The sequence below is a fragment of the Halichoerus grypus genome, chromosome 3, assembly GCF_964656455.1.
Source record: "Halichoerus grypus chromosome 3, mHalGry1.hap1.1, whole genome shotgun sequence".
Classification (NCBI taxonomy): Eukaryota; Metazoa; Chordata; class Mammalia; order Carnivora; family Phocidae; genus Halichoerus; species Halichoerus grypus.
The window spans coordinates 103,731,278-103,758,291 of record NC_135714.1 but is presented as its reverse complement, the minus strand read 5'-3'; the positions used below and the strand labels follow the sequence as shown (position 1 = coordinate 103,758,291).

General features: G+C 36.5%; 1 protein-coding gene and 1 long non-coding RNA gene across 3 annotated transcripts in view; one reads left to right on the top strand and one right to left on the bottom strand.

Moving 5' to 3' along the window:
- The first annotated feature begins 4,868 nt into the window (after positions 1-4,868).
- Positions 4,869-27,014, top strand: part of BBS7 (Bardet-Biedl syndrome 7) — a 50,683-nt gene continuing 28,537 nt past the window's right edge. The window contains exons 1-11 of the mRNA XM_036099193.2: positions 4,869-5,074; positions 7,375-7,440; positions 11,724-11,786; positions 13,147-13,322; positions 15,862-16,048; positions 18,055-18,127; positions 18,740-18,856; positions 20,490-20,620; positions 22,089-22,173; positions 22,907-23,009; positions 24,630-24,822. Of these exons, the coding sequence (XP_035955086.2) occupies positions 5,039-5,074; positions 7,375-7,440; positions 11,724-11,786; positions 13,147-13,322; positions 15,862-16,048; positions 18,055-18,127; positions 18,740-18,856; positions 20,490-20,620; positions 22,089-22,173; positions 22,907-23,009; positions 24,630-24,822 (1,230 nt within the window). The 5' untranslated portion in view covers positions 4,869-5,038. The remainder of the gene's footprint in view (positions 5,075-7,374; positions 7,441-11,723; positions 11,787-13,146; positions 13,323-15,861; positions 16,049-18,054; positions 18,128-18,739; positions 18,857-20,489; positions 20,621-22,088; positions 22,174-22,906; positions 23,010-24,629; positions 24,823-27,014) is intronic.
- LOC118540155 (uncharacterized) overlaps positions 10,247-27,014 on the bottom strand; it is a 46,048-nt gene continuing 29,280 nt past the window's right edge. The window contains exon 4 of one of the 2 annotated variants that reach the window (XR_004919486.2): positions 10,247-10,365. This is a non-coding gene — a long non-coding RNA (uncharacterized LOC118540155). Of the gene's footprint in view, positions 10,366-21,067; positions 21,252-27,014 lie in introns of those variants that run through there. The other variant, XR_004919484.2, reaches the window with a different exon arrangement.

Sequence of the window (27,014 nt, the reverse complement as noted above, 5' to 3'; positions counted from 1 at the left end):
GGGTTATGCTACAAGCAGGTTCTCAGTCTTTGGGTGTCACAGAGCTGTTTCATGGGGTTGATATCATCATCCAAGCTGGTAATGATCTCTCTCCTCTTGTTTCTTTTTTTAAATCAATCTAAAAGGGTTATTTATTAAATTTTTTTTTTAAATAAGAGTTTGAGAGTTTCCATATTGGTACCACATGTTAGTGGAGACCAATGTATATACTCATGAGTCAGTCACTCAGTCAACCACCTCTAGCTGTGTGATGGTTTTAACTTTAATGCAGTTTAAATTGCTCTTATTCTTAGTCATAGTTGTTTAATTTATACTCATAATGATTGCTTTAAGACCACAACATAAGGTTTATAAGTTACTGAAGTGTATGATACTTCTGTAAATTTGTCTAAGGTGACATTTATCACATCTGAGATATAATGATTTTTTGTTTTTGTTTTTGGATTTTTTTAATGTAGCCCACCAAGATGTCTCTAGTACCTTAAAATATGTTTGAAAAGAGAAAGTATAGTGGCAATTTTGTCTAACTTGGCTTTTCATTTTTGTGAATAAAAACCCTGCTAATTATATAAGAAGTATTTAAAATTAGCCCTTTGAAGCCTTTGCCATTTAGAAACAAAACACAGTACTTAAAAAAAAAAAATCACTTGCCTTTTCTACATGCAAAATGAAAGAATTCCAAGTATCGTATTATGCAAGCTCTTTTTATTTTTGATGCTATATCATAGCCTCATTTCAATGTTTTAAAAGAAATTTGATCTTCAAAATAAACTCTTTTTTTCTTTTATACAATTAGCTTAAAGTAGAATAAACAGTGGGCATCACTTGTTAAATGGAAAATAAGCATTGCCAGTATATGTTTTTATTACAATTATTGTAAAGATTGCATGAAGATGAATTTTATAATGCTTTCTTAAATAATATAGCAACCTAAAATAAAATGCCTTTTCTTTAAAGTTACATTTTTACACAAACATTTTCCTTCTGTACAAAATTAATTACAAAATTGCACAATAAAAAATGAAATAATTATTAAAATTCTAAGGGCTTTGAAAGAGTATATACTACTATGAATGTGATTTGTGGATCCAAAAGGGAAAACACTGGACTAATGGTTTCCAAAATTTTGCCCAGCCCTGGAATACTTATTGAATTTCCCAGAGTAATTTTTAAAAAGATAATTCCTGCCCACTTCATCAGGTTTTCAATATTTTGATTTGTTTGTTATAATGCAAAAACAGCAATAATAGCTGTATTATTTTCCTTAAGTTGTTAACATGCAATGCCAGGACTTGAGAAGAGAAACAAGAGAATAGATAGTGGAAAGGTTTGGTACCTACCATTTTGGATAACCCTTTTTCAGAAACTTGCAAACATAGGGACAGAAGAATGCTCATTTTGGGGACTACACAGCATTAAACACAGGAGTCTTAGAATCTCTTAATTTTTAATTTTATTTTATAACAATTTTATTTTTAAATTGCAACATTTTTTTTTTTTTTTTTTTTTAAATTGCAACATTTTATTAAAAATGCTGGGCACTTGGGTGACTCAGTCGGTTAAGCATCTGCCTTTGGCCCAGGTCATGATCCCAGGGTTCTGGGATCCACTCCTGCATCGGGCTCCTTGCTCAGTGGGGGAGACTGCTTCTCCCTCTCCCTCTGCCTGCTACTCCCCCTGCTTGTCTCTCTCTCTCTCATGATCACTCTGTCTCTCTCAAATAAATAAAATCTTAGAAAAATGCAAAAATCTTATGGAAAACACAAAACAAGATTATAATCCTTTAATCTATAACCAACTAAAAATTTTTGGATATATTTCATAACAAGTCAGTACAATACACTATTTTATATTCAATTTTTATTACTATCCTTAACACTTTCCACATTGCTATACAGCCTTCATTATTTTCACTTTTCAGTGGCTGCGTAGTGGTCCATAAAGTGGATGCACCACTCCCTTTATATTGGATAGTTGGTCTTTATTTTAAATGGTTCCTCAGTTATGACTTCTTACTTTGCTTTGGTTTTGTAGATTAAATATTCAAAATTGGGGTTATGGGTTAAAAAATCACATATTTATAGGATTGGATATATATTGCTACATTGCTTTTGAAAGTGTTTTATTACCAGTTTAAAGCATCACAGTTGATGAGAACATGCTCTCTCTGCAACATACAGTGTTATCACTTAAATCTTTTTCTAATCTGAAAGGCAAAATAAAAAAGATATCTTGCTTTAATATTATTGATTAGAAATGAAGGTAATAGATTTCTATAAGTGTGTTCAGTAGCCACTTTCTTTGTGAAATATCTGTTCATATTTTTACCTATTTACTTATTGGAATCATAATATTTCCATTTTTATTAATTTGTATGAACTGTTTATAAATATATTAAGTTTATACATAGCCCCCAAATTTTTGTTTATATGTAAAATTTTTTGTTACATATTGAGATGTTTCATTTTTATTTTTAATATGTTTTTTCTTTGTGGTTTTTTCTATTCCTCTTAAGATCAGACAAGTTCCCTTCTGTTATGGGCTGAATTGTGTCTCACTTAAATTCATATGTTGAAGTCCTAATCCCAGTACCTCAGAATGCAACTAAATTTGGGGATAGGACCTCTAAAGAGGTAATTAAGTTAGAATGAGGTCATTAGGGTGGGCCTTAATCCAATGTGACTGGTTTCCTTATCAGAAGAGATTAGAACAGGGACTTGAAAAGAGGGAAGACCTCATGAAGACTCAAGGAAAAGATGGCCATCTACAAGCCAAGGTGAGATGCCTCAGAAGATTGGTTTGGTTTCCTGCTGACACTTTTTGATCTTGTACTCTTAACCTGTGAGACTTGTGAGAAAATAAATTTCTGTTGTTTGAAGTTATCCAGTTTGTGGTACTTTGTTTTGGGGGCCCTAGCTGACTAATACACCTTCCAATTCCCTAAATTCTATACAACTCTATGTTCTCCTATATCTCCTCTATGGCTTTTTCAGTTTATGTCTGAACTTTATCTGTATTTTTGTGAAATCTAAATTGATGTGTGTTTTCCCCCAAATTTCTACACAGTTAACCCATCTTCAGGCACTGTTGCTATTTTAATATGGAGTTATTTTAGCCTCAGAAAAAGAATTGTCTGGAACATTCTGGTACCTAGTCAAAACCTTCTCAGATCCCTTGCAGGAAGTAATTTTTCTACCTAAGAAGCACCTCTTCTCAGGGTTTCAATTCTTGTTTCACAATCACTTATGAACTCTCCACTAGTAGACCAAAGAAATCAGGAAAGGGGCTGTATCTTACTCATCCGTATGGAGTATTTCTGTAGGCAGAGCACTGTGTGCATTAAGGAAGGATTGATGAAAGAATCAGGGAATGTGAGCTCTCAGTCAGACCTTGGATCACTATAGGCCAGTGGTAGTCTGCAGGTCCCTGAGGCCTTTTCAGGGGGTCTGTGATTTTGAAACTATTTTCATTACACTAGGATGTTATCTGCCTTTTCCACTGTGTTGATATTTGCACTGGAACATAATAAAATTAAAAAAAAAAAAAACCTAAGAAATCACCTACAAAAAAAAAAAAAAACAGTGGTGGTTAATACTGCTGGTACTTAAGCATGAATCAAAGCAGTAGCTTCAAGCAGTAGTAATAGTTACTGCATTCCTCATGCCACATATTGGCAGGAAACACAATTCTGTATAAAAATGCTCTTTGTGAAGAGTAAAAGTTGTTAATTTTAAGTCTCAACTCTTGAATACGTTTCTTTTAAAATATTCTGTGTGATGAAATAGAAAGTACATAAAACATTTCTATTGAATACAGAAGGGTACTGTCTCAAGGAAAAACATTTGTGTGATTATTTGAGTTGCTAGCTGGAACATTTCTTTTTTAAAAGCACAACTGACAAAAATTATGATTATTCAGACTTGGATATTTGGTATACACTTTCTGGTGAATTCAAGACTGGAATCTATCATTTCAAGAAAAACAATTGACATTTGTTGCCAATGCTTAAAATTTGGCCTAAACACACATTAGAATATTGCAAAATTTGTATCCATGTCTGAGGTTGATAGCTTTCTAATACTTCAAAACTTTTCTGATGAAATCCACGGTAATATTAACATATAGGATTCCTTGGATGTTGTATAATGAAGACACATTCCACACTGCAATTAGCTTTCCAGAAACTACCACTTGTTGATTTTGGACCAGATTTTCTTCATATACTTAAAAAAAAAACAACACCTATACCAACAGGTTGAATGCAGTAGTAGATCTGGGACTTGCCTATCTACTATTCAGGTGGACAGTAAATAGATTTGCAAATAACACCAGTCTTTTTACCTCTTTTTTTCCTTCGAAAATAAGTTATTTTCATTAAAATATTTAATACGGTTTGAAAATACATTTTAAAATTTCAATTCTAATTTCTAACGTAAATATCAACAGATAACCCATATAAACAAAAGGTCTTTGGGGTCGTCCAAAATGGTTTGTAAGAGTTTTGTAAAGGGGTCGTAAGGCCAGAAGTTTGATAACCATTGTGGTAAGCTAACGCCTATAACTGTGGAACCTAATTCTTTGAAGGACCCTTTCCAGTGTCAGTAAAATAGTTCAGAATCTACACAGGTTTCACGTCGCGGGTCTACACCAAGAAGGACTTAGAAGTGCAGCTCTGGAGGGCGGTGGGGGTGGGGCCAATGCTGCGTTTCCAGTCTCCGGGGAAACCACCTTTCTCCGGTCTCCAGGATCTCGTCCTCCTTTCCTCTCTGCCTCTGATTGGAGGCAGGTTAAGTCCGTGGGCGGTCCTTCGGGAGAGGGGCGGGGCTTCGTTTTGGCGAGGGCTGTCCTCTTCGCGTGAACGTATTGACGTCACGCGGACGCCGCTGTCCTGACGCCTTGCCTTTGCATGCCGTACTGAGGCTGCTGGGGTTGTTCTTTCGAGGGGACGCGAGCGGTACCCCTTCAGAGGCCTGGGCTGTGGCAGCCTCTGTCACTCCTGTGCGGTCCCGGCGCTGCGCAGCGCGTTGGTGCCACCGTCATGGATCTAAATTTAAACCGAGCGGATTATTTACAGGTAAACCTGAGGGGATAAAACGGGAGCCGCGCGGGGTGAGCCCCGCTCCCCGAGAGGATTTTGTCCTTCTACTGACGTCTGTCGCGGTCGCCCGGAGCGGGTGCTGTGGCGAAGATGCGGCGGGGCTGGGTGTTGCGCTCGCGTAGTCCCGGTCACGGGCAGCTCCTGCTTGTCCTTGGGGGTCCGCCGGGACTTGTAAAGAAGCGACACATGCTCCCGCGTTGCTGGCGCCTGCCTGGTCCTAAAGATGCCTAGAAAGAACTGACGTGACCCCGGATAACTCCCCGGGGCCCTTCTTCTCCCAGGCTGCAGCTACCTGTTGGCCCGTAACTCCCGAATCTCCATCTCTACCCAGCCCCTTCTCCCGAGCACCAGACACTTCTTACTGTGAGCTGGACCTCACCAGCCAGATCATCATAAAAACGACAACTGCTTATTGTGCATGCAATTTATTCTAAGAGCTTAACATACATTGCTATTTAATCTTCATAAAAATTCTCGAAGTAGGTAATGTTACAGATGGGGATCCAGGGACTCAGATAGAGCAATTTGCTTAACAGAGAAAAAGGATGGAGTTCTTATGTGAAACAAAGTCTCTGACTCCAGAGCTGGTGTTCTGTTACACCATCCTGCCTCTCATTATTTAAGCTCTAGACATTCTGCCCCGCTTTTCCATCTTCTTTTTCAGTAATCCTATTTTGACTAATGGTGCAAAAGTTTGCCCCGTCAGTTTACCTGGAAGTTATGCTAGGTACTTTCCACCTTAATATCTTCCATATTGAACTGGTCACTACATTTTGCTACTTCTTTTATCTCCTAAATATGTCTTGATTCTGTCCCATTGTTGCCATCTCCATTACCCCCAGTTCAGGTTCTCATCTTCTTAATTGGGCTCCTAGCCTCCAGCTTCATCTCCCTCTGAGCCATCCTTCACATCACTTGTTAGAGTGATGTTTCACAAATGCAAATCTAAACAGATTACTTTAAACTTTAATACTACTCCTTAGAATATGGAATAAAGTTGTAGTTCTACATTATCTGTAAATCTTTTCATGATCTGTTTTTTCCAACTTCTCCCCCGTTGGTCCCATCCACCCAGCCTCCTATCCTAACTGTGCACCACTAGTGATAGTTCCCTGCTGAACAGGCCATGCTGTTTTCATCTTCCATATCTTCTGTAAAATAATCTTCATCATCAGATTGGGTGTCATTGCATTAGCGTGTTTGGTATTTTAGCAAAAATCTTCTATGTTGCATTTTAAATAATTGTAATCTATTTCCAAAGATTTTTAATCACTTTACAAAAACTTTTTAACAACTATATGACAACTGTAGGTATGAAGTTTTTTATGAAGTCTTCTAGAAATATTTGTTTTTAAAGTGTTTTTCCACTATGGATGCTTGGGTGGCTCAGTCATTTAAGCATCTGTCTTTGGCTCAGGTCATGATCCCAGGGTCCTGGGATCCAGTCCTGCATCTGGCTCCTTGCTCAGTGAGGAGCCTGCTTCTCTCTCTGCCTGCCACTCCCCCTGCTTGTGTGCTCACTCTCTCTCTCTCTTTCTGACAAATAAATAAATAAAATCTTTAAAAAAAAGTGTTTTGCCACTAATGTCGCATTATTTTTGGCTTGACAACTTTATAGCATAAATTTTAGTATTTTTGGGTGTCCTATATTTTGACTTTTGTGGCATATTTCATTAGAAAATAAGTTCATCGGGGCGCCTGGGTGGCTCAGTTGGTTAAGCGACTGCCTTCGGCTCAGGTCATGATCTCAGGGTCCTGGGATCGAGCCCCGCATCAGGCTCCCTGCTCGGCGGGAAGCCTGCTTCTCCCTCTCCCACTCCCCCTGCTTGTGTTCCCTCTCTCGCTGTCTCTCTCTCTGTCAAATAAATAAATAAAATCTTTAAAAAAAAAAAAAAAGAAAATAAGTTCATCACTGATCATAATTATTTCATATCACCAATTGCAATAAAAAGTCTCACTATGATCTGAATCTGCAGGTCCTTTTATTTTTTTTTATTTTTATTTTTTTTTTAAAGATTTTATTTATTTGATAGAGACACAGTGAGAGAAGGAACACAAGCAGGGGGAGTGAGAGAGGGAGAAGCAGGCTTCCCGCCGAGCAGGGAGCCCGATGCGGGACTCGATCCCAGGACTCCGGGATCATGACCTGAGTTGAAGGCAGACACTTAACAACTGAGCCACCCAGGCGCCCCTGCAGGTCCTTTTAATCTCTGATGTAATCATTTCAAGTTAGTGTGTCAGAAAACATTCACTAGGTGACTGGTGTGTTTCCTTAGGTGGGAGTGACCTCTCAGAAGACTATGAAGCTACTTCCTGCCTCAAGACATAGAACTACACAAAAGGTACTGTAGAGATACTGGTTTCTCCCTATCGCTTTAGCTCTGACAGAAGAGAGGTTTATATTTCTTTATTGGTAAGTTACTCTTTAATGTTAAAATGTAAATAAATTTCTTTTAATTTGAACAGAGGTTGGAATACCAAGAGATATTTATAGACAGTAATTTTCTTGGATGTTATAATTTTTATGTACAATCTGTAAAGGATAAGCAAACTTGTTGAAAAACATATTCCATTTTCCTGTTAATAATTTACTCAATGTGTACTTGTGTGTACTAGATTGTGTATATGAAAAAGAAACATAAAGCACAATAGGATATAGAGAAAATTCTTGTTAAACTTTATCATATTTGTAAGAATAAATTAAATATTGAGTGCCTTGGTGGCTCAGTCAGTTAAGTGTCAAACTCTTAGTTTTGGCTCAGTTCATGATCTCAGGGTCCTGAGATCGAGCCTGGCATCGGCTCCATGTTCATTTCGGAATCTGCTTGTCCCTCTCCCTCTGATTCCTCCTCTGCCCCGCTCTCTCTTTCTGATAAATAAAAATAAATTTTTTTTTATAAGTATTTAAGTATTTTGATATTGAACTTTCTATTTAGCTTATATTATTTTTATAGAAATACTGATCCTATGATTTATATAAGCCAATTATACTTTCCTAGTAGACTAGTAAGATATTTTAATAGCTGCCAAATAAATACACTCTCCTGATGTAATAACATTTTATTAAGATAAATCAACAGATTTCTGATTGTCATTTGTATTTGGTCTATTAGATCAGAACTTCTCAAATTCTTTTTGGTCTCAGCACCCTTTTACACTCTGAAATTATGTAGGATCCCAAAGAACTTTTGTTTATTTGGGTTATATCTATGAATATTATTATATTAAAATTAAAGCTGAGAAATGTCTAAAATATTTATTATTTTATTTTTTAAAATAATAAACCCATTACGTTTACATAAATAACATTTTAATGAAAAATAACTGTATTTTCATAAACAAAAAGAATTTAGTGAGAATAGTGGCATTGTATTACACCTTTGTCAATTCTTCAGTCTGGCACAGACAAAGGTACCTGGCTTCTCATGTCTGTTTCCTACAGTCTATTGTGATATATTGTTTGGTTGAAGTATACAAAGAAAACCCACCTCACACAGACACACAGTTGAAAATAGGAGTTATTTAAATAGCTTTTCCAGATAATTATGGCTCTTCATACACGATATGACACATATACTTGACAAGTAGTAGTTTCTTAAGTATTAGCTGCAATGTGGAATATGAAACCATATTGATTAGCTTTTCATACTTTGGTACATTAAAAACCATTTGTACTTTGAATGGATCTTTTACTCATGCATGGTTTTATAGCATCTTGTAATGGTCATTTGAGATTATTAGTTCATTGAGTTATACAGATCTCCCAAAGGTTGAATGTTCAGAAAAGTTGTTAAATATGGCATAGCTAGCTGTCCAACTCCCAGTGGCAGATACAAGTCTCCCAGAGTACTTATTTTCACGTGAAAGCTCAAATTTTATCATTGGGAGCAAACACTCAATTATTTTCCTTTAAAATGACAAGCTCACTTCCTCCAGTTTTATAAAAAAAAAAATGTCTACAAATACCCAAGTGTTAATAACAATTTGTTATTAACCATTGTTAATAGTTGACAGTTGTTTAAAAAAAAAAAAAAATAGTTGACAGTTGTTTTTTTCATTCTTAAAATTGTGTTTCTTGGGGCGCCTAGTGGTGCAGTCAGCTAAGCTCTGACTCTTGATTTCAGCTCAGATCTGATCTTAGGGTTATGAGATTGATTGAGCCCACATCCAACTCAGTGCTCAGGGCAGTGTCTGCTTGAGTTTCTCTCTCCCTCGCCTTCTGCCCCTCCCCCGCCCCACCGATTTTTCTCTCTCTCTCTAAAATAAAATAAATCTTTAAAAATAATTGTGTTTCTTAAAAAAACTGGGTAGTTCAGCTTGTGACTGAAACAATTATATAAGTGCTTTTTGGTTTGCAGCAAGAGTGTTTTATGCATATTTTCTTTTTTAAAGATCCATCCATTTTATTTATTTTATTTTTTTTCCGAAAGATTTTATTTATTTGAGAGAGATCACAAGTGGGGTAAGGAACAGAGGGAGAAGCAGACTCAGTGGGATGAGGCACAGAGAGAGAGGGAGAAGCAGACTCTACGCTGAGCAGGGAGCCCAGTGCGGGACTTGATCCCAGGACTCCGGGATTATGACCTGAGCTGAAGGAAGACGCTTTAACCAACTGAGCCACCCAGGTGCCGCGACCATCCATCTATTTTAGAGAGCAGGCTGCAGAGAGAATCTTAAGCAGACTCCACAATGAGCACCAGCCCAACTTGGGGCTAGATCTCAGGACCCTGAGATCACGACCTAAGCCTAAACCAAGAGTCCGACGCTCAACAGACTGTACCACCCAGGCACCCCAATTTTATGCATATTTTCTATTTTCTCACAGTAAATATTTTTTTTTTTTTTTTAAAGATTTTATTTATTTATTTGACAGAGAGAGACAGCGAGAGCAGGAACACAAGCAGAGGGAGTGGGAGAGGGAGAAGCAGGCTTCCTGCCGAGCAGGGAGCCTGATGTGGGACTCGATCCCAGGACCCTGGGATCATGACCTGAGCCGAAGGCAGACGCTTAACGACTGAGCCACCCAGGCGCCCTCTCACAGTAAATATTAAAAAGAGATGACTCAAGGGTCAAAATTTAACAAGATTAATAATTTTTATTGCTTCATCCAGAACACTGTTACATGAAGTTGGATTTTTTTTTCTTTACTCTGAAGTGGTGATGAAGATTACAGTGACCACTGGTCTGGTTTATTGTTGTTTCGATTCTTGCCGGACACTAGCAATTTTATCCACCATTGCTTTTGTACCATCATTGTAAATATCAACCTAGTGAAAAAAGAAAGACTTACTGAGAAAAATAGTTTTCACTTGGCAGATTCCCTAAAAAGTTCTTGTTGACCCCAGGAGTCCAGGAATCACACTTTGGGAATCCCTGAAATAGATTATTGTTTTTAAAAATTACTGGAGTAGTGTAGTGTTTAAAAAAACTCAAAATCTTAACTGTTCTTATGTATTTTTTCATCTGAATAGAAATCTGCCAATATCAAAGATCTATAAATCTCCTGAAAATGTGTGCATAATTATTTGTGAATGTTCATTGTTCTGGGGAGAAAGTCCATAGCTTTCATCAAATGCACAAAAGGGTTTGCTGTCTCCCTACCCCAAAGTCAAGAATCAGGGGCCTTGGGGCCCTGGATGGCTCAGTCGGTTAAGTGTCTGCCTTCAGCTCAGGTCGTGATCCCGGGGTCCTGGGATCGAATCCCACATTGTGCTCCCTGCTGTACAGGGAGCCTGCTTTTCCCACTGCCTCTGCCTCTCTGTCTCTGTCTCTTATGAATGAATAAATAAAATCTTTAAAAAAATTTAAAAAAAAACCGGGTGCCTAAGAATGTGCTCTGCAACGTCAAGTTTTTGGTATTTGAGACTTATTTTATTTATGTCCTAATACATGGTCAATTTTCTGATGTTCCTGTGTGCTTGGAAAGAACATTTATAATTTAATTCTTAGGATGAATGATTACTTATTTGTGCATGTGTGCGCACACGCACACCCTATATATATGTACATGCATATATACATATGTGCATATATATTAGATCAAAGGTAATTGTTTTTCTAATCTATATCCTTATCTTTTGTCTGCTTGATTATTAATTCCTGAGAAAGAAGTGTTGAAATCTCCCTCTGCATTTATTTCAAAATAATCCATTGGTTACATGTTGATAATTGTTGAAGCTAAGTGATGGATACATGGGAATTCATTATAATATTCTGTCTACTTTTGTATATGTTAAAATTTTTCTATTACAAAGGTTTTAAAAATATCAAAGAGGTCAGTCACAACTTTAATTGATAATCTGTTTTGAAAGTTAATCTTAACATGTTCTTATGTTCCAGTTGAGAAAAAAAATTACCTCCCTGACATTTCTATCTCTGTTCTCTTGTTCTGTTTACATTGTAGGAACAAAATATATGGCCCACTACTTGCATAATGACTCTCTGTACCTCCTCTTTGCCCTTTTCTTATAATTTCTTGGAGTATTAGTTTGTGTGGGGGTACTTGCCTAGATTTTCTGATCTCTACATTTAAAGTCATAATTTATATATTGAGATTCTTGTTTCCCCCATATAAGTTAAAAGGGCATAATAATAGTAATTTTAGATTCTCTTCAATCTATTGTAGGTGGTTATTGGAGATCACGATGGGGTAGTTATGTGCTTTGGCATGAAAAAAGGAGAAGCAGTGGTATGTATAGCTTTTTTTTTTTTTTTTTTGAGAAAAACAGATTTTCTAAAAGAGAAACACACTATTTATTGAATACTCTTAGGTTAAAATTGTCCTAAAAGCAATGAAAAATGCGTTATGAGGGAAGTAGTTACATGGAGTACGAGGCTACAGGCAACACAAGAGTCATATGCTAGCTAGCTGTGGAACAGATTACTTCAAACTTCAGGGTTTAAAACAACGCACATTTATTATCTCACAGTTTCTGAGTGTCAGGAGTCTGAGCTCAGTGTCTCATATGGCTGCAGTGCCAGGCTGGGGTCCTATTCCAAGCTCACATGACATGATTCAGATTCTTCCTGTTGTAGAACTGAGGTCCCCACTTTATTGCTGTCTGTACACCAGGGCCTGCTCTCATCGTCTTGAGGTCCCCACAATTCCTTACCCTGTGGTCCTCTCACAGGCTCACTCCTAACATGGTGACCTACTTCTTCAGGCCAGCAGGAAAATCTGTCCAGCCAGCTAAGGTGGAGTCTTATGTAACATAATGTAACATGGAAGTGACTATCCCATCACCTTTGCCACTTAATGTAAGCTAATCAAGGATGTGATTGTATATCATTATATTCACAGAATCATAGTTTACAAGCAATGGGTCTGAGCTGTGAACATTTATATTAACTATGAAGAATTTATAAAAAGATGAATAGACATTATAAAAAGATGAATAGGTAAAAACTGTCAGAAGCCCAGTGTTTCCGTTATTCATATATCCTCCCAGATACTTTATTTTCTGTATAAAGTCATTGGAGGGGAGGGAAAGAAACTGGTGCCAATAATAAAATGGAAAATAACCAGGAAAAAATTAATGATATAAATGTTGTATCCAGTTAGATATTAAGTTATACATTTGGGTTTTCAGTAAATTTTATAGCCTTTTATTTATAGTACTAAAATTCATGAAAATTATAAAAGATACAGGAGACTTTAGTTTTAAAAAGATGATTAAAATGCAAAAACATGTCCATTGGAGCCAGTGAGGGAATCTTACTTAGTAGAGTTGGGGTTGGGCCTGAGATTCTGCATTTTAATAAGGTTACTCATACTGATGCCACTGCTTAATGAACTGTACTTTGAGATGCAGAAGTTTAGATTTTAATGATGTGGCTGAAATGTGTGGCAATAAATATTCCAAATTTGGAAGATTTTTAGCCAGAAACCTTGAAGACTCACTGGAGTAAATACATTCGTATCCATAAAGATGTTTCTAAAGTGGAACTATAATATTTTGTGTGTTTGAAATCATAGCATTTTTTTTCAGTAAAGGAAAATGTTTACAGTAAATTTGTGTACTTAATTTTTTCCCCAATAATTTTTGCAGGCAGTGTTCAAGACTTTACCGGGGCAGAAGATTGCAAGATTGGAGCTAGGAGGGGTTCTTAACACACCCCAGGAGAAAATTTTTATTGCTGCAGGATCTGAGATTAGAGGCTTCACAAAGAGAGGAAAACAGTTCCTCTCTTTTGAAACCAACCTCACTGAAAGCATTAAAGCTATGTATGTTTATCCTTTTTTTATTTTTACATATCCATTTATAATATTTTGGATAGGTGACAAACATCAGATTGAGTATCATATCTTAATAGGTTTCCTGGGAAATAAAATTGAGTAAAGGTACTTTATTAGTCAGAAATTAATTAACATAGAATCAGTACAAAATTAGTTGGTTGTTGAAATGTTTTCTTTTTAAGACCCTTATAGTATTTATACATTTATTTATTTATTTATTTATTTATTTTAAAGATTTTATTTATTTATTTGACAGACAGAGAGACACAGCAAGAGAGGGAACACAAGCAGGGGGAGTGGGAGAGGGAGAAGCAGGCTTCCTGCGGAGTGGGGTGCCCAGTGCAGGGCTCGATCCCAGGACCCTGGGATCATGACCTGAGCCGAAGGCAGATGCCCAACGACTGAGCCACCCAGGCGCCCCTATACATTTATTTTTTGACTAAATGGTTCAGCTGATTCATGATCAAGGTATAAAAGAAAAAAGTAAAAGAAATCTAGAGATACTTAGGTTTCTGTTCCTTTGCTGTCTCTGCTTATTTTGGTTGTGAGGTAGCATCATTTGTCAAAAAGCTGGCTATCAAAGTTGGTAACTACCAATAGGCTATAATTTCAGGTAAATCAAGTAAGATTCTGAGTAAAAAAATAACTCCCTTAATGGCTTCCTGATTTGTGAGATTTTGCAAGTAAAATTTTAGTTTTTTGAATAATGGGAACTAGAAGGGTTTTAAAGTTTATCTAATCCCCTGTCCTCAGACCTGCTACTTAGGAGAATCTCTTGGAAGCTTAAAAGAGTGGATTTCTTGTCCTACTCATACCTGCAGATTCAGAATTATTAGGAGTGAGTGAAAAGTAAAAAGTTCTTCATTTGACAACAGCCAAGTTGTAGACCTTGGGTTGAAAACTACTAATTCAGTCCAGAGTTCTATGTGATGCACAGCTGTCCTGCATAATTCTGTATAATGCATATCACATGTCCTAACGTCCAGGCTGTAAAACTTTGCTTTGGTGAGATTAGGTAAAAATTAAACAATGGCAAGTGGGAGTGAGTTCAGTGGTTTAACAAGAATGTAGTATTTTTGAATTGTCCAGTGATAATTGTGAAATACTAAAATCAAAGTAATAAATTAATAATTTACATAACTCCACATTCAGGAAGGTATGTGGATAGAGGTTTGAGGAAGATCAGGAGTTTCCCAGCCAGTATCTTTTGCTAGTTTCTTAAACGTTTTTACTAGAGTGGCAGAGGTGGGATGGAGAGGATCTTTACTCATTTTTTTAAAATTTATTGTCTGAATCCCCAGATTTATAAGGGTGCACAGAAAAGCAAGGTTATAACTTGAAAATATTCAATAAGAAACTGAGCACTTACAAAGTTGGTTACCACTCACTCATCCTTCCCTGCTTAATGCTTCCATCTGTCCCCGCTCTTGTCAACAGTAGTGATTGCAAGTAATACTTTGGAAAATGTGTAATTGCAGTATAATTTCAAATGTAGTGCAGATGGATTTCAAGATGAAACTTAAAATCTTGAAAAAGATAGAATTTCATTAGGTTGGTAAAAATGATATTAAGAGGACTACTGAAATCATACGCAGAGCCACAAAGTGAGGCCACTTAAGTGATAATCAAAGAAGAGAAAATCAATGAAGATCTTTATAGCATAGGGAATAATTTTAGTACCAAAACTTTTTAACTAGACTTTAGAACGGTGGAGAAATAGATGAAACCTTCAAATAAAATTACCTTCTTTATGATTACATGATTTTAACAATCTAGAAGTGAAAGGTAATACACTAGTATATGATTTTTGTCAAATTTCAACTCCCCCAGTGAAAACTGGATTCAATATAAGAATTAGAACATTGCTATGATTATTGCCTAAATTTTGTTAAATATAATTTGAAATGAACTTGTTTTCATTTCTTTTTTCAAGAAATACTAATGAAATCATTTTTTCCCCCACTGTTTATCATTTAAAGTAGATTTGTTTCCAAAAGCCTTTTCTGGACAACTTAGTGTAGTAGTAAGAAAGCTAACTCTAGAGCTAAAAGCTACCTGAGCTGCAATCCACTCCACTACTAGTTGTGCACCATTAGGCAAGTTACTTAACATTTTATTGTTCTCTGTAAAAAGGGATAATAATAGTCCCTAGTTTACAGAATTATGAGGATTAAGCTAATACATGTAATACATGTAAATCTGTCAGGACAGTGCTTGGCACATAGTGCATACTGAGAAAAAGTTACTTTTTGACATTGTCTTCAGATATAGACAAAGTTTTCAGTTTTCTGAGCTTAATTTTTGAGATGCCTGAGGCCTTAAGATCCTCATTTTCAGCTTTTTAAAATCAGCGTCATATCAAAAAGTTACAAATTAAGTGGGGGAAACAGGGCGGGGGGAACTTCTTTAAGTCTGTGATAAAATGATAGAGACTGTATAAACTTATTTTCATATCAAAAGAATTCAGGAGTTTCCTATGCTTATTTTTTAAAATATGGATATTTTAAATTACTTTTAATGTTCTCAGGCATATATCTGGCTCAGACCTCTTTCTCAGTGCAAGTTACATCTATAACCATTATTGTGATTGCAAAGACCAACATTATTACCTTTCTGGGGACAAAATCAATGACGTCATCTGCCTTCCAGTGGAAAGATTACCTCGTATTACACCGGTATTGGCCTGCCAGGACAGAGTGCTCAGAGTTTTACAGGTTTCTGTTATTTGCATTTTTATGGTTTTTCATAATTTATGTAAATGAATATTGCTGAACAATGTGTACTTGAGATAAATTACTTATTACTACCACTTTGAATGTCCTACTTAAAATTATATCTGGAAAAAATGCTTTTTAATTGGTAAGCTAATTTTTTTTTTTAACTTGAGGCAAATGTATTGAGATCTTTGGCAAGTTTTTAGACATATATGGGAAAAAGGATGCTTTTCTGCCCCCATGCATAATTTCTGAACTAGTTCAGTCAGAATGGAATGCCTTTGCTACAAAGAACGCTTTCTAGCTTTTTTTTCTTTCTTCCTCCATTACTCTTTCCTCCCCCAAAAATCAAATTAATGGAGGAAATTGTGTTGGGGAGAGGGTGTTAGGTTTAAACAAAGAAGGGATAGTTGTGATCAGCGTTGTATCATTTGAGTTTATTCCACATTTATGACAATATGTGGAACAGAATAAGCACTCAGTAAATATTTATTGGATAAGTAAATGAATGATAGAGAGAAAAATCAGTTTATTGTCCTTATATTTCTATTAAAAACTATGATTGGTTAAAACAACTGCATAAGGCATTGTTATTAGTAATAAGAGTTACAATTATGTCTTCTCAAAAGTGGCTTTCAATAAGATACACATATGTAAACACACCAGGATCCATAAAATAAAGTTTAAATGCAAATAACCTAGAACAGGTGGATAACTTGGGTTAGAAAGTTGGGCTGATGATAGTGCGGTTGAACAAAACATTTGGCCGTTTATCCTGTGCCATCACAGGCTTTCTCACTCTTCCAAATTTCACAGCCAGAAATTTCGTAGCCATTTCTTGACATCAGTCCTTTTATATAAGGAACATTCCAGTAGTTCTATGAGGTTTTATTTTTTTTTCTATGGGAAAAAAAGTTAATGTTCAAGGTTCATTCTAGGGGCATGAATGATTAATTTCTTCCATAGCCTGTGCTCCCAAATACGAGTTGTTTGAATAAGGCTTTTGACAGGAGCTGGCTAGTATTCAATTAGGAATTGGTCTAGCTGATTTGAGGATTCTGCTTTGTTTAACAAGAAGAGATCCACGTGCTTACTGTAAAAATAAAAAAGTCACTAAGGATTTGTGAGAAGTTAAAACTTGAAGCCTTTGTTCTACCCTTCACATATCCCTACACCCCATCGACTCCGCATTTGTAAGCAATCCATTGCCCCAGAGGTAGTCTTTTTTAAAGTTTTTTTGTGTATTTTTTTGTTTATATACTTGATACCTGTGAAGTTTCAAGTGTAATTTTAAATAAAAGATAAAGCATATGACTTTTATAATTTTATATGTTATTTAATATTTTAAGAAAAATGTTATCATTCCATATTTACTATAATTTTGTGGGGTTTTTTGTTGAATGATTTATCATAGATATTTTTTCCATGTGAGTGTAAGTACTTCTACCTCATTCTTTAACAGCTTCACAAATACTGTGTACTAAATGAAAACATTACAAGTGACAAAATTTTTAAAAAGACAAATAAATGGACATAATTTGTTTTCTTATCTAAGTAACAGGTCATTCGGCCTCTCACTGGAGTAGGTTTTGGAAATATCTAAAAGAAAAGCCAACATTCTCCTTAGGAAATAACTTTGGGTCTGTTTAAATGTTTGAATGTGCTCTAAGTTAAACTGGAAAAAAGAAACAACTTGTTTCTGGAAAGCTTTGATAGGAAAATTTACCAGTGTCAGTCAAGTTTTTGGGCAAAGTATTTAAAATGAAAAGTATTTAAAGTGTAGAATATTTTATATATTTCTTCTCGATCTTTACATTTTGTATGTATTTTAAAATGAATTAACATATACAAAATTGCTAACAAAGACAAGTTAATAATCACAACCTAATCTTTTCTGGCAGTTTTATTCTGGAGTTTTTTATATGAATATTGACATTATCTATGAGTGCCTATATTATTTTAAATTTGTACTCTGTTTCAGTTTTGAAATACTTGTTCTCCTTCAGGGATCTGATGTGATGTATGAAACTGAAGTGCCTGGCCCACCTACTGTTTTAGCACTACACAACGGAAATGGCGGTAATCACAATCAGATAAGGGAGGGCATTATGTTAGTTAAGTCTAGATATTTCAGGTTTAATCATTTAACTATATATTAAGTGAAAATGGGAAATTGTAGAAAGAACATGAACTGGAATTGAGACAGTAGTCTTCAGATAACTTGCTAGTAACTAACAGTAATGAATTATTGAACTTTAATTTTCAGTTTCCTTATCTTAAAATTAGATGAGGAAGGGTCTTATCTCTTATATTTATAAAATTCTGTGACTAAATAACCAACCCCCAAAGTAAGTGTTCTTTTTTATATTTTTTAAATGAGATTTTTTTTTTTTTTAAAAGATTTTATTCATTTATTTGACAGAGAGAGACACAGCAAGAGAGGGAACACAAGCAGGGGGAGTGGGAGAGGGAGAAGCAGGCTCCCCGCAGAGCAGGGAGCCTGATGTGGGGCTTGATCCCAGGAGCCTGGGATCATGACCTGAGCCGAAGGCAGGCGCTTAACCACTGAGCCACCCAGGCGCCCCTTTTAAATGAGATTTTTATGTGAAAGTCAATGTATACAAAAAATTTTCAGTTTTAAAGAGATGAGTCATGGGATAAATATTACATGTTGACTTTAATTATAACTAGGTGACTCTGGAGAAGACCTTTGGTTTGGAACATCAGATGGAAAACTTGGGCTTATTCAGATCACTACCTCTAAACCAATACACAAGTGGGAAATTCGAAATGAGAAAAAGCGGGGAGGTATGTTTTTGATGTGGTTTAGATTCTGAAATTTCATTGATTATTAAATATCCTAAATTATATAGTTCATTCTGTATTATTTATTCATGGTACATAGTAGACCTAGCACTTCACAGAGCCACCTTACTATTTGTTTATTTAGCAGGTCTGTCATACTTTGGCATAATTATTAATTAAGAAATGCTAATAGTAGTTCAGGATAGATAGGCTTTTATGGGCTAATGTCCATCCATAACATCATTCTATGCTCAAAGCCATTATTCACTGTTTGGTGTAGGAAATTTATTTGAATTTGAGAGTATTTGATAGGAGGCAAGGAAAAAGTCCAATGGGTCAGGGAATATTTCTGTTTTCTAAGGAATTTATGCCTTTCTGCAGGAATTTATATCTGACTTAGAAGGTAGTGAGATGGCTATTTATAGGTATAGTAATTCTATTCATATATTCATTTATTCCTTCAACAAATACTTGTTAGGTAGGAGAGACAGAGAATAAACAAATGAATAAATAAGATAGCTTCATCCAGTCACCTGAAAGAAATATCAGAGGGTGATGTATTAGTGATGGGTGGAGGGAAGAAGACTATATTTAGACTGGGTGGTAATGGAAGACATCTTATAAAGGGTAAAATTTGAGCTGAGATCTGATTGATAAGAAAAGGAGTTAGTAATGTAAAAACTTGGGGGGGGGGGCGGATTATGCTGGAGAAAGAGGAAAAAGTCAGGACTTGAGGCAGAGGTAAACTTGATTCATTTGAGGAGCAGAGGGAAGACCAGTGTGGCTAAATGCGTTAGCATGGCAAGAAAAGAAGTCAAGGAAGTAGCATAGAGCCAAATCATGTAGGTCCTTGTGGGCCTTGGAAAAGGGTTTGGATTTTAATCTAAGTGCAGTGAGAAGTCTTTGGAGAATTGTAAGTGGGAGTATGACATGATCTAATCTACCAAAACAACAAAAAACCTACTAGAGAGAATGGATTTGGGGGGAAGCAGGTCAAAATTGGAAGCATGGAGATTGGTAAGGAAGTCATTGTTATGGTTGTTATAATTTATTTTACTCTAGGCTAGAGATATAAGTAGCTTGGGCTAAGCTAATGGTAGTTGGAAATGGAAAGGAGACAATTTCAGTATGTGTTTTGAAGATAGGGCTGATAAGATTTGCTAAGGGATTTGATCTGGGCAGTGAGAAAGAGAGGAATCAGAGATGTAGCCTAGAATTTTGGCCTGAGGAACTGGGTGATACCTTACTGAGATGAGGAGAGATTGGGGAAGGAGCATTGAGGGGGTGTGATTAAGGGGAATGAAGAGTTTTCATTGGATATGGAGAGTTTGAGATGCAAATGTATGTCTCAAAGAAAATGTTGAATAGAGACTTGGATATATGAATCTGGAGCTCTGGGGAGAGGCCAGAGCTGGAGATATAAACTTATGAGCCATTTCTGTTTAGAGTGTATTTAAAGTCTTGGAAATGGATGAATGTAGATAGAAAAGAGGACACCTGATTATGGTCCAAGGTTTTTGTTTTTTTCCCATTCTGATTTGGTATATACATTTTTTTTCATTCTTTACTTTGTATATACTTGACTGTAGTGTTAGTTTTATTAATAACTTGTCACCTCTATCATCTTTTTTTAAAGGGATTTTGTGTGTTGACAGCTTTGACATTGTGGGTGATGGGGTTAAGGATTTACTTGTTGGGAGAGATGATGGAATGGTGGAAGTGTACAGTTTTGACAATGCAAATGAGCCTGTTCTACGATTTGATCAGGTCAGTTCATTTAAAAAAAGACTATATATGCTTATTCATCAAATAATTATAGAGATGACTATTATGGTTTGGGTTTTATTAAATCAAATATGTTAAAATCTTGTGTTTGGCTTAGAATATTGCACCTTTGATGTTGTCAAAATCTTCTCTAGACCACTCTTGTGTTTGAATAATAGACTGTTGACTTCCAGCTGAATAATAAATTACTGCTTCATTTGGTTTCCAAATAGTGTATATTTGAAGTGTTAAATATTTTGCCTTAGTTTCTATAATGCATAGTAGATTACAGGAGTAACATTTATATGTTTGGGTAACATAAACAAGACTGTGTTGTTTCAAGATAATAATGTTTTAGGAGTAAACTCATGTTGTTAGGACAATATCAAAATATCCTTAAGCAGAGAGAGAACAGTTGCAATTTCACTTCTACCCACCCAAGAGTTTACCATATGAGAATTACTAGATAAGAGTAATTTTAGTTCACAAATTTTAAATGTAGTTCAGCTTGTTTATCCTAAGGTACAGAGTTACATGGAGAATCATTCTGCCGTAAATGGAATCTTTCATTTTCATGAAGTGGTGTTCTCCAGTCCACGATTTCCCATCCTGCCTCAGGGAGGATTCATTGAGGCTGTTTTAAAAAACAACAAAAAAACCACAACTCAGTATCAACTAACTTTTCTGTCTAATTTCTGTACTAGTGCTACCTCTCAGTTTTAGCTTTAACTGCAGATCAGCAAATACAGATGTTTTGATATATAGAGAAAGTACATTACATAGATAATATGGGGATAAAAATTCTCCAAAGGTTTCATATAGGCTATCTTCTTCTTTATTCATTAAAAAAACTATTTGGGAAAAACACGTGAGAGATAGCATATGGAATTCAGATAGACTAAACATATTGGGAGTTTTGCTTATGTAATTTTTTAAAAAAACTTCTTTCTTGGGATGCCTGGGTGGCACAGTTGGTTGAGTGTCCGACTCTTGGTTTCCTCTCAGGTCATGATCCCAGGGTCATGGAACTGAGCCACACCTCGGGCTCTGGGCTCAAGGGAGAGTCTACTTAAGTTTCTCTCTCCATCTCCCTCTGCCCTCCTTACGCCATGCACATGCACTCATGCACACAGTCTCCCTCTCTCTCTCTCTAAAATAAATAAATCTTTAAAAACAAAAAGGGAAAAACTATATAAATAAATGATTTTTGCTCATTAGGTGACTGATGAGGCTAAGTGCAACACACAAATATATGAGTCATTTTCAATCTTCTTTCCCCAAATTTAAAAGCACTGGAATTTTCTGCCATTTGTGCAGGATTTTTGCCTTCCAATCTCATTGTTTCCACATGGTAAGTATTCAGTAAATGTATGTTTTGAAATCTGGAAATGGGAAAATAAGTTTTATGGCTTATTTTAATATGTGAATTTTTTAGTTATTAATGAAGTGCTTGATCTTAAATTGATTTTAGATGTTGTCTGAAAGTGTCACATCTATCCAGGGTGGTTGTATAGGGAAAGATGGCTATGATGAAATTGTGGTATCCACATATTCAGGTAAGGTAAACGGTAGTAAGTAAAGAAAGAATGAATAAGAAAAAACTTAACATTTAATAAATTAGTTTTGATGACTACTTTTTAAAAAAAGTGTTATTAGTAAATCTTACCTATATTATTAAACCTTTATTGGTTAAAAAATGAGGGAAGGAGTGGGTGTATTGATTTATAAAACAGTTAATATTTGAATAATACTTGTTAAGAGTACTTAGCATGCTCTAGTATCTTTGAAAATTAAATTACATTCTTTGTTTTAAAAAGTATTCACTGAAATTTAGTTTTGTTATTGTGTACATTTCTTATAAAAATTTCCTTGCTTCTGAGATGGTCATTTTTGCATTCTCAAAATAGCCAGTGTGAGAGTTTAATTTTACATGAAAATGATTTGAAAGACTATTTTAATTCATCAGGTATTTGCTAGAATGTGTTGACTTATTCCATATTTGAAAACTAAAACTGTAAGATGTGAAAGATTTCCTTAATCATAGTATTATAGTGTTTCAGGCAAAATAAAAATAATATCACAACATGCTTAAGTAATTTCTTCTTTGTGGTTTGAATATTTTCCAACTTGATTTCTTTTGTTTTTTGTTTTGTTTTGTTTTTTGAAGGAGAATAAGTCCTAGACTAAATGAGGTTGCTGTTGGTGGACACAGGGGCATGTAATAATTGGGGTTTCTTTTAACACTAGCAGCACTAAGTGGTGCATGATTAAGTAATTTCATCTCTACAGGCTGGGTTACAGGTCTGACAACAGAGCCTGTACATAAGGAAAGTGGACCAGGAGAAGAACTGAAAATTAATCAGGAGATGCAGAATAAAATTTCTTCTTTAAGGTAATCTTGGATTTTTTTGTTTGCTTTTTTTTTTTTATTTCATGAAGTGTGTGGTTGTTTTTTTATTACTAATAGAAGCAGAATATTGGAAGGAACTATACCTTTTAATTCATTTATCACCTTTTTAAATGAAAGTTTATCAGTCAGAAAATTAGCAGTAAGTGCTAATTAGTTATTTCAAAGTTAGAAATATACTTTTATATGCTTTATTCTATATTGACTTTTTCTTAGATCATATTTTCACTTGTTTAGTTATAGATAGTTGTAGTGTTTTGTTTTTTCACAGGCATTAGAAAGAAACCAACACAGATGCTCTATTCCTCATTAATTGTAATGTTTATTGCTCCTATAGACCCTTCTGAATCTTTAACTTTGGCTTATCAGTTTTCTTACTGGAAATGAGTAATGTTGATTCCTTTAGACACAGGGATTGCTTCTGTGGCCTATTCAGTTTGACAAGTCCTATGAAAAGGGGCCCAGACTCAAGTAAAATTGCTTCATATAATGAAGAAGTGCGAGTTGCTAAAACTTTTAACGACTGCTCTCCCTACTTCAACCCTTGCCAACCTCTTGGGGCAGTGACGGCCAATCTTTTTTTGGTGGTAGTTGAGGACTACAGAAGTTTTTAAGGCAGCAAAATGCCACAAGTACTAATTCACTAAAGCCACACAAGTTTACCACAAGCCAGTTTAGCAAAGCCACCTGGAGAGTAAGCTCCAACGTTCATGCAACAAAGAAACCAAGTAGAGTCAATGTCTACTATCTCACATCCTCAGTATAGTACCGTACATTTATAACCCAGTCTATCCCTCCTGATTCCAGTGGAATATGGGATGAGAAGCTTATGTCTGTTTTGTTCATTCAGTACCTACAACATAGGTACATATGAAGCATTCAGTAAATATTTCTTGGACAAATAAATCTTTTCCTTTGTTTATTGCACAAATCTCTTCCAAGCTCTTCCCAGACTTTTCCCCCTAAGTTGGGGCTGGTGAAGCCTCTTTGCTGTTTCTCAGTTACTATTTGCTTCATTTGCATATGGGTTTTCCCTTTGACTGGAATGACTCTAAGCAATGAAGCAATGCCTGTACAGTTCAATCTAAGCAAAATCTTCTTCAACACTTAATAGAACTTCAGCTGTACCACTGGCTCATGATCATCCTGTGGTCCCCAAAATGTGAATACTCTGCAGCCTCCTTCCTTTGTCTGTCTCACCTAATTCTGATTGACAGGTACATATTTACACATTTTGTTTCTTCAAATTAAATCTAATATGTTTCTCAGCCAGTACAATCAGTTTCTCTTCTGATTAGTATTATATGTAACTGTAACTAGATTTGTGTATTAGAATTGATTATTTGCAACTTGCTTTGATACTTACAACTCTTTATTAATATTGCTGGTATGGAACTGAGTTTTAATTTTTAGATTAGAGATAAATAATGTGGAATTGTTTGGCCAGTCATAGAAACAAAATTTTGTTCCTATTAGTGTCATAGTTCTAGTTCACCTAATAAAAATCCATTTTGCAGAAGAAAATGTCTCAAATTCTTGTAATCATTCTAAGGACTTCAAATGTGTATACTTATAGGTGACAGAGTTGTATATATTTTCCTCTAGGAGTGAGCTGGAACATCTGCAGTATAAGGTACTACAGGAAAGAGAGAAATATCAACAGTCTTCTCAATCAAGCAAAGCAAAATCAGCAGTACCTTCATTTAGTGTAAATGATAAGTTCACATTAAATAAAGATGATGCCAGCTACAGTCTCATCTTAGAGGTACAGACAGCGATAGATAACGTCTTAATACAGGTAAGCAAAATGTCTAATTTATTTGTTTTGTGATTGGATCTATTTTGCAGACCAGTCATATACACTAATTATTATTGAACACTTTTTAGACAGTAATTGTGTTTATCTTTTTTAAAATTTTTTTTCAAGATTTATTTGAGAGAGAGAGAGTGAGTGCACCAATGGGGGGAGGGGCAGGCAGAGGGAGAGAGAGAAGCAGACTCCCCACTGAGCGGGGAGCCCAACGCTGGGCTCCATCCCAGGACCCCAGGATCATGATTTGAGCTTAAGGCAGACGCTTAACCAACTGAGCCATCCAGGTGCCCCTTTAAGTGTTTATCTTTTAAATGTTGCATTTAGTTTATATAATTTTAAAAGCTTTTCTTAACCTTCCATTAGGTAATCAATTGCTCATGGATTACCTGGATTATATCTTTACTTTTTATTTATACTATAAGTATTAAACGAAAGACTCATGGACTTAAGTTTTAGGAAACATCAGAAAGAAGTTAAGGGTTTTGTTCTTTGGTTGACCTTTAGGAGAATTTGAAGAGATGTGACAGAAAACTACAGTATTCAATGCCCTTGTTAGAATCTTTTTTTAAGGGGCGCCTGGGTGGCTCAGTCGGTTAAGTGGCTGCCTTTGGCTCAAGTCATGATCCCAGGGTCCTGGGATCGAGCCCCACATCCAGCTCCCTGCTCAGCAGAGAGCCTGCTTCTCCCTCTCCCTCTGCCTGCCACTCTGCCTACTTGTGCTGTCTCTCTGTCTCTCTGTCAAATAAATAAAATCTTAAAAAAAAAAAAGAATCTTTTTATAAGCTCCAGATTCTGAAATGGTAGCTTATAGTACAGCTTGCTCATTAGCTATCAGTTTCTAGGTAGGTCAGTAGACAAAGTGGGTAAGGACAAAGGGTGAAATTTAGGGATAATAATATACAACTCCATTCAACAATATATTTAATTAGTTTTCTTTAAATTGGATGATATTCAGGTAGTGGAAAAGGATGATAGTAGGATGAATGGAAAACAAAAGATGGAAAACCATCAGATAATGAGAAAAGAATAAAGATGAGGAAGAAGACAAGGTTTAAAAAGATGTGGGGGAGAGATCAGATTATTAATTAAAAAGTAAATGCTGAAATCTGTCTTAAGTAATGCTAGCTTAAGAGCTGCAGTCAAAGGAGGAGGAGCAAGATGGCGGAGGAGTAGGGGTCTCCTACTTCCTTCCTAAGTTTCATCTGGTCCCAGGAATTCAGCTATTTAGGGATCAAACCATTCTGAACACCTACAAACTCAAGAGGAGATCGAAGAAAAGAATAGCAACAACTCTCTGAACAGAAAAGCGACCACTTTCTGGAAGGTAGGACATTCGGAGAAGTGAATCTGAGGCGATATTCGGGAACATAGATGGCAGGGGAGTGGACCTCTGTCGGCCGCTACTGGCAAGTGATAGAGCAGCTGAGCACAAAATCAGAACTTTTAGAAGTCTGCTCCGCTGAGGGACATCGCTCCAGTGGCTAAGCGGGGGGTGGAACCCTCGCGGGGACAGTGTGGTCTCAGGACGCTCGGGGTCACAGAAAGACCAGGGGTGCCTGAGTGCGGCAGGCTCCCAGGTATCGGAGCAGGAAAGCCAGCTGCAGAGATGGAGCCAAGGCGTGGGCTCTCAGCTCGGGGTTGCTATAAACCGTGATCCGTGGCACAGTCGGGCCACTGCTCTTCCAGCAGGGACCCAACAAGCGGCAGATCCGGAGAGACTCCCCTTCCTCCCCTGGGAGGAGTGGCGCGGGAGTGCACCGCAGGGATCTGCTGGGTTTGGAGACTCCACACGGGGTCGTGTGCCAGATATAGAAATTCTCGGTCACAGGCTGGGTGAGCACGGACTGCAGCCGGAGACCGGGGAGACGGGAGTGATTGACTGCTTTTCTCTGGGGGCTCACTGAGGAGCGGGGCCCCGAGTTCTCGGCTCCTCCAGGGCGGGGATTGGGAGGCCGCCATTTTCACTCTCGTCCTCCAAAGCTGTACGGAAAGCTTGCAGGGAACAAAAGCTCCAGAGAGCAAACCCGAGCAAATTACTTAGCCCGACGCCAGAAAGGGTGGGGCAATTCTGCCTCTGGCAAAGACATTTGGGAACCACGGCAACAGGCCCCTCCCTGAGAAGATCAGCGAGAACAGCCAGCCAAGACCAAGTTTACTGATCAATGAGAACGGCAGAG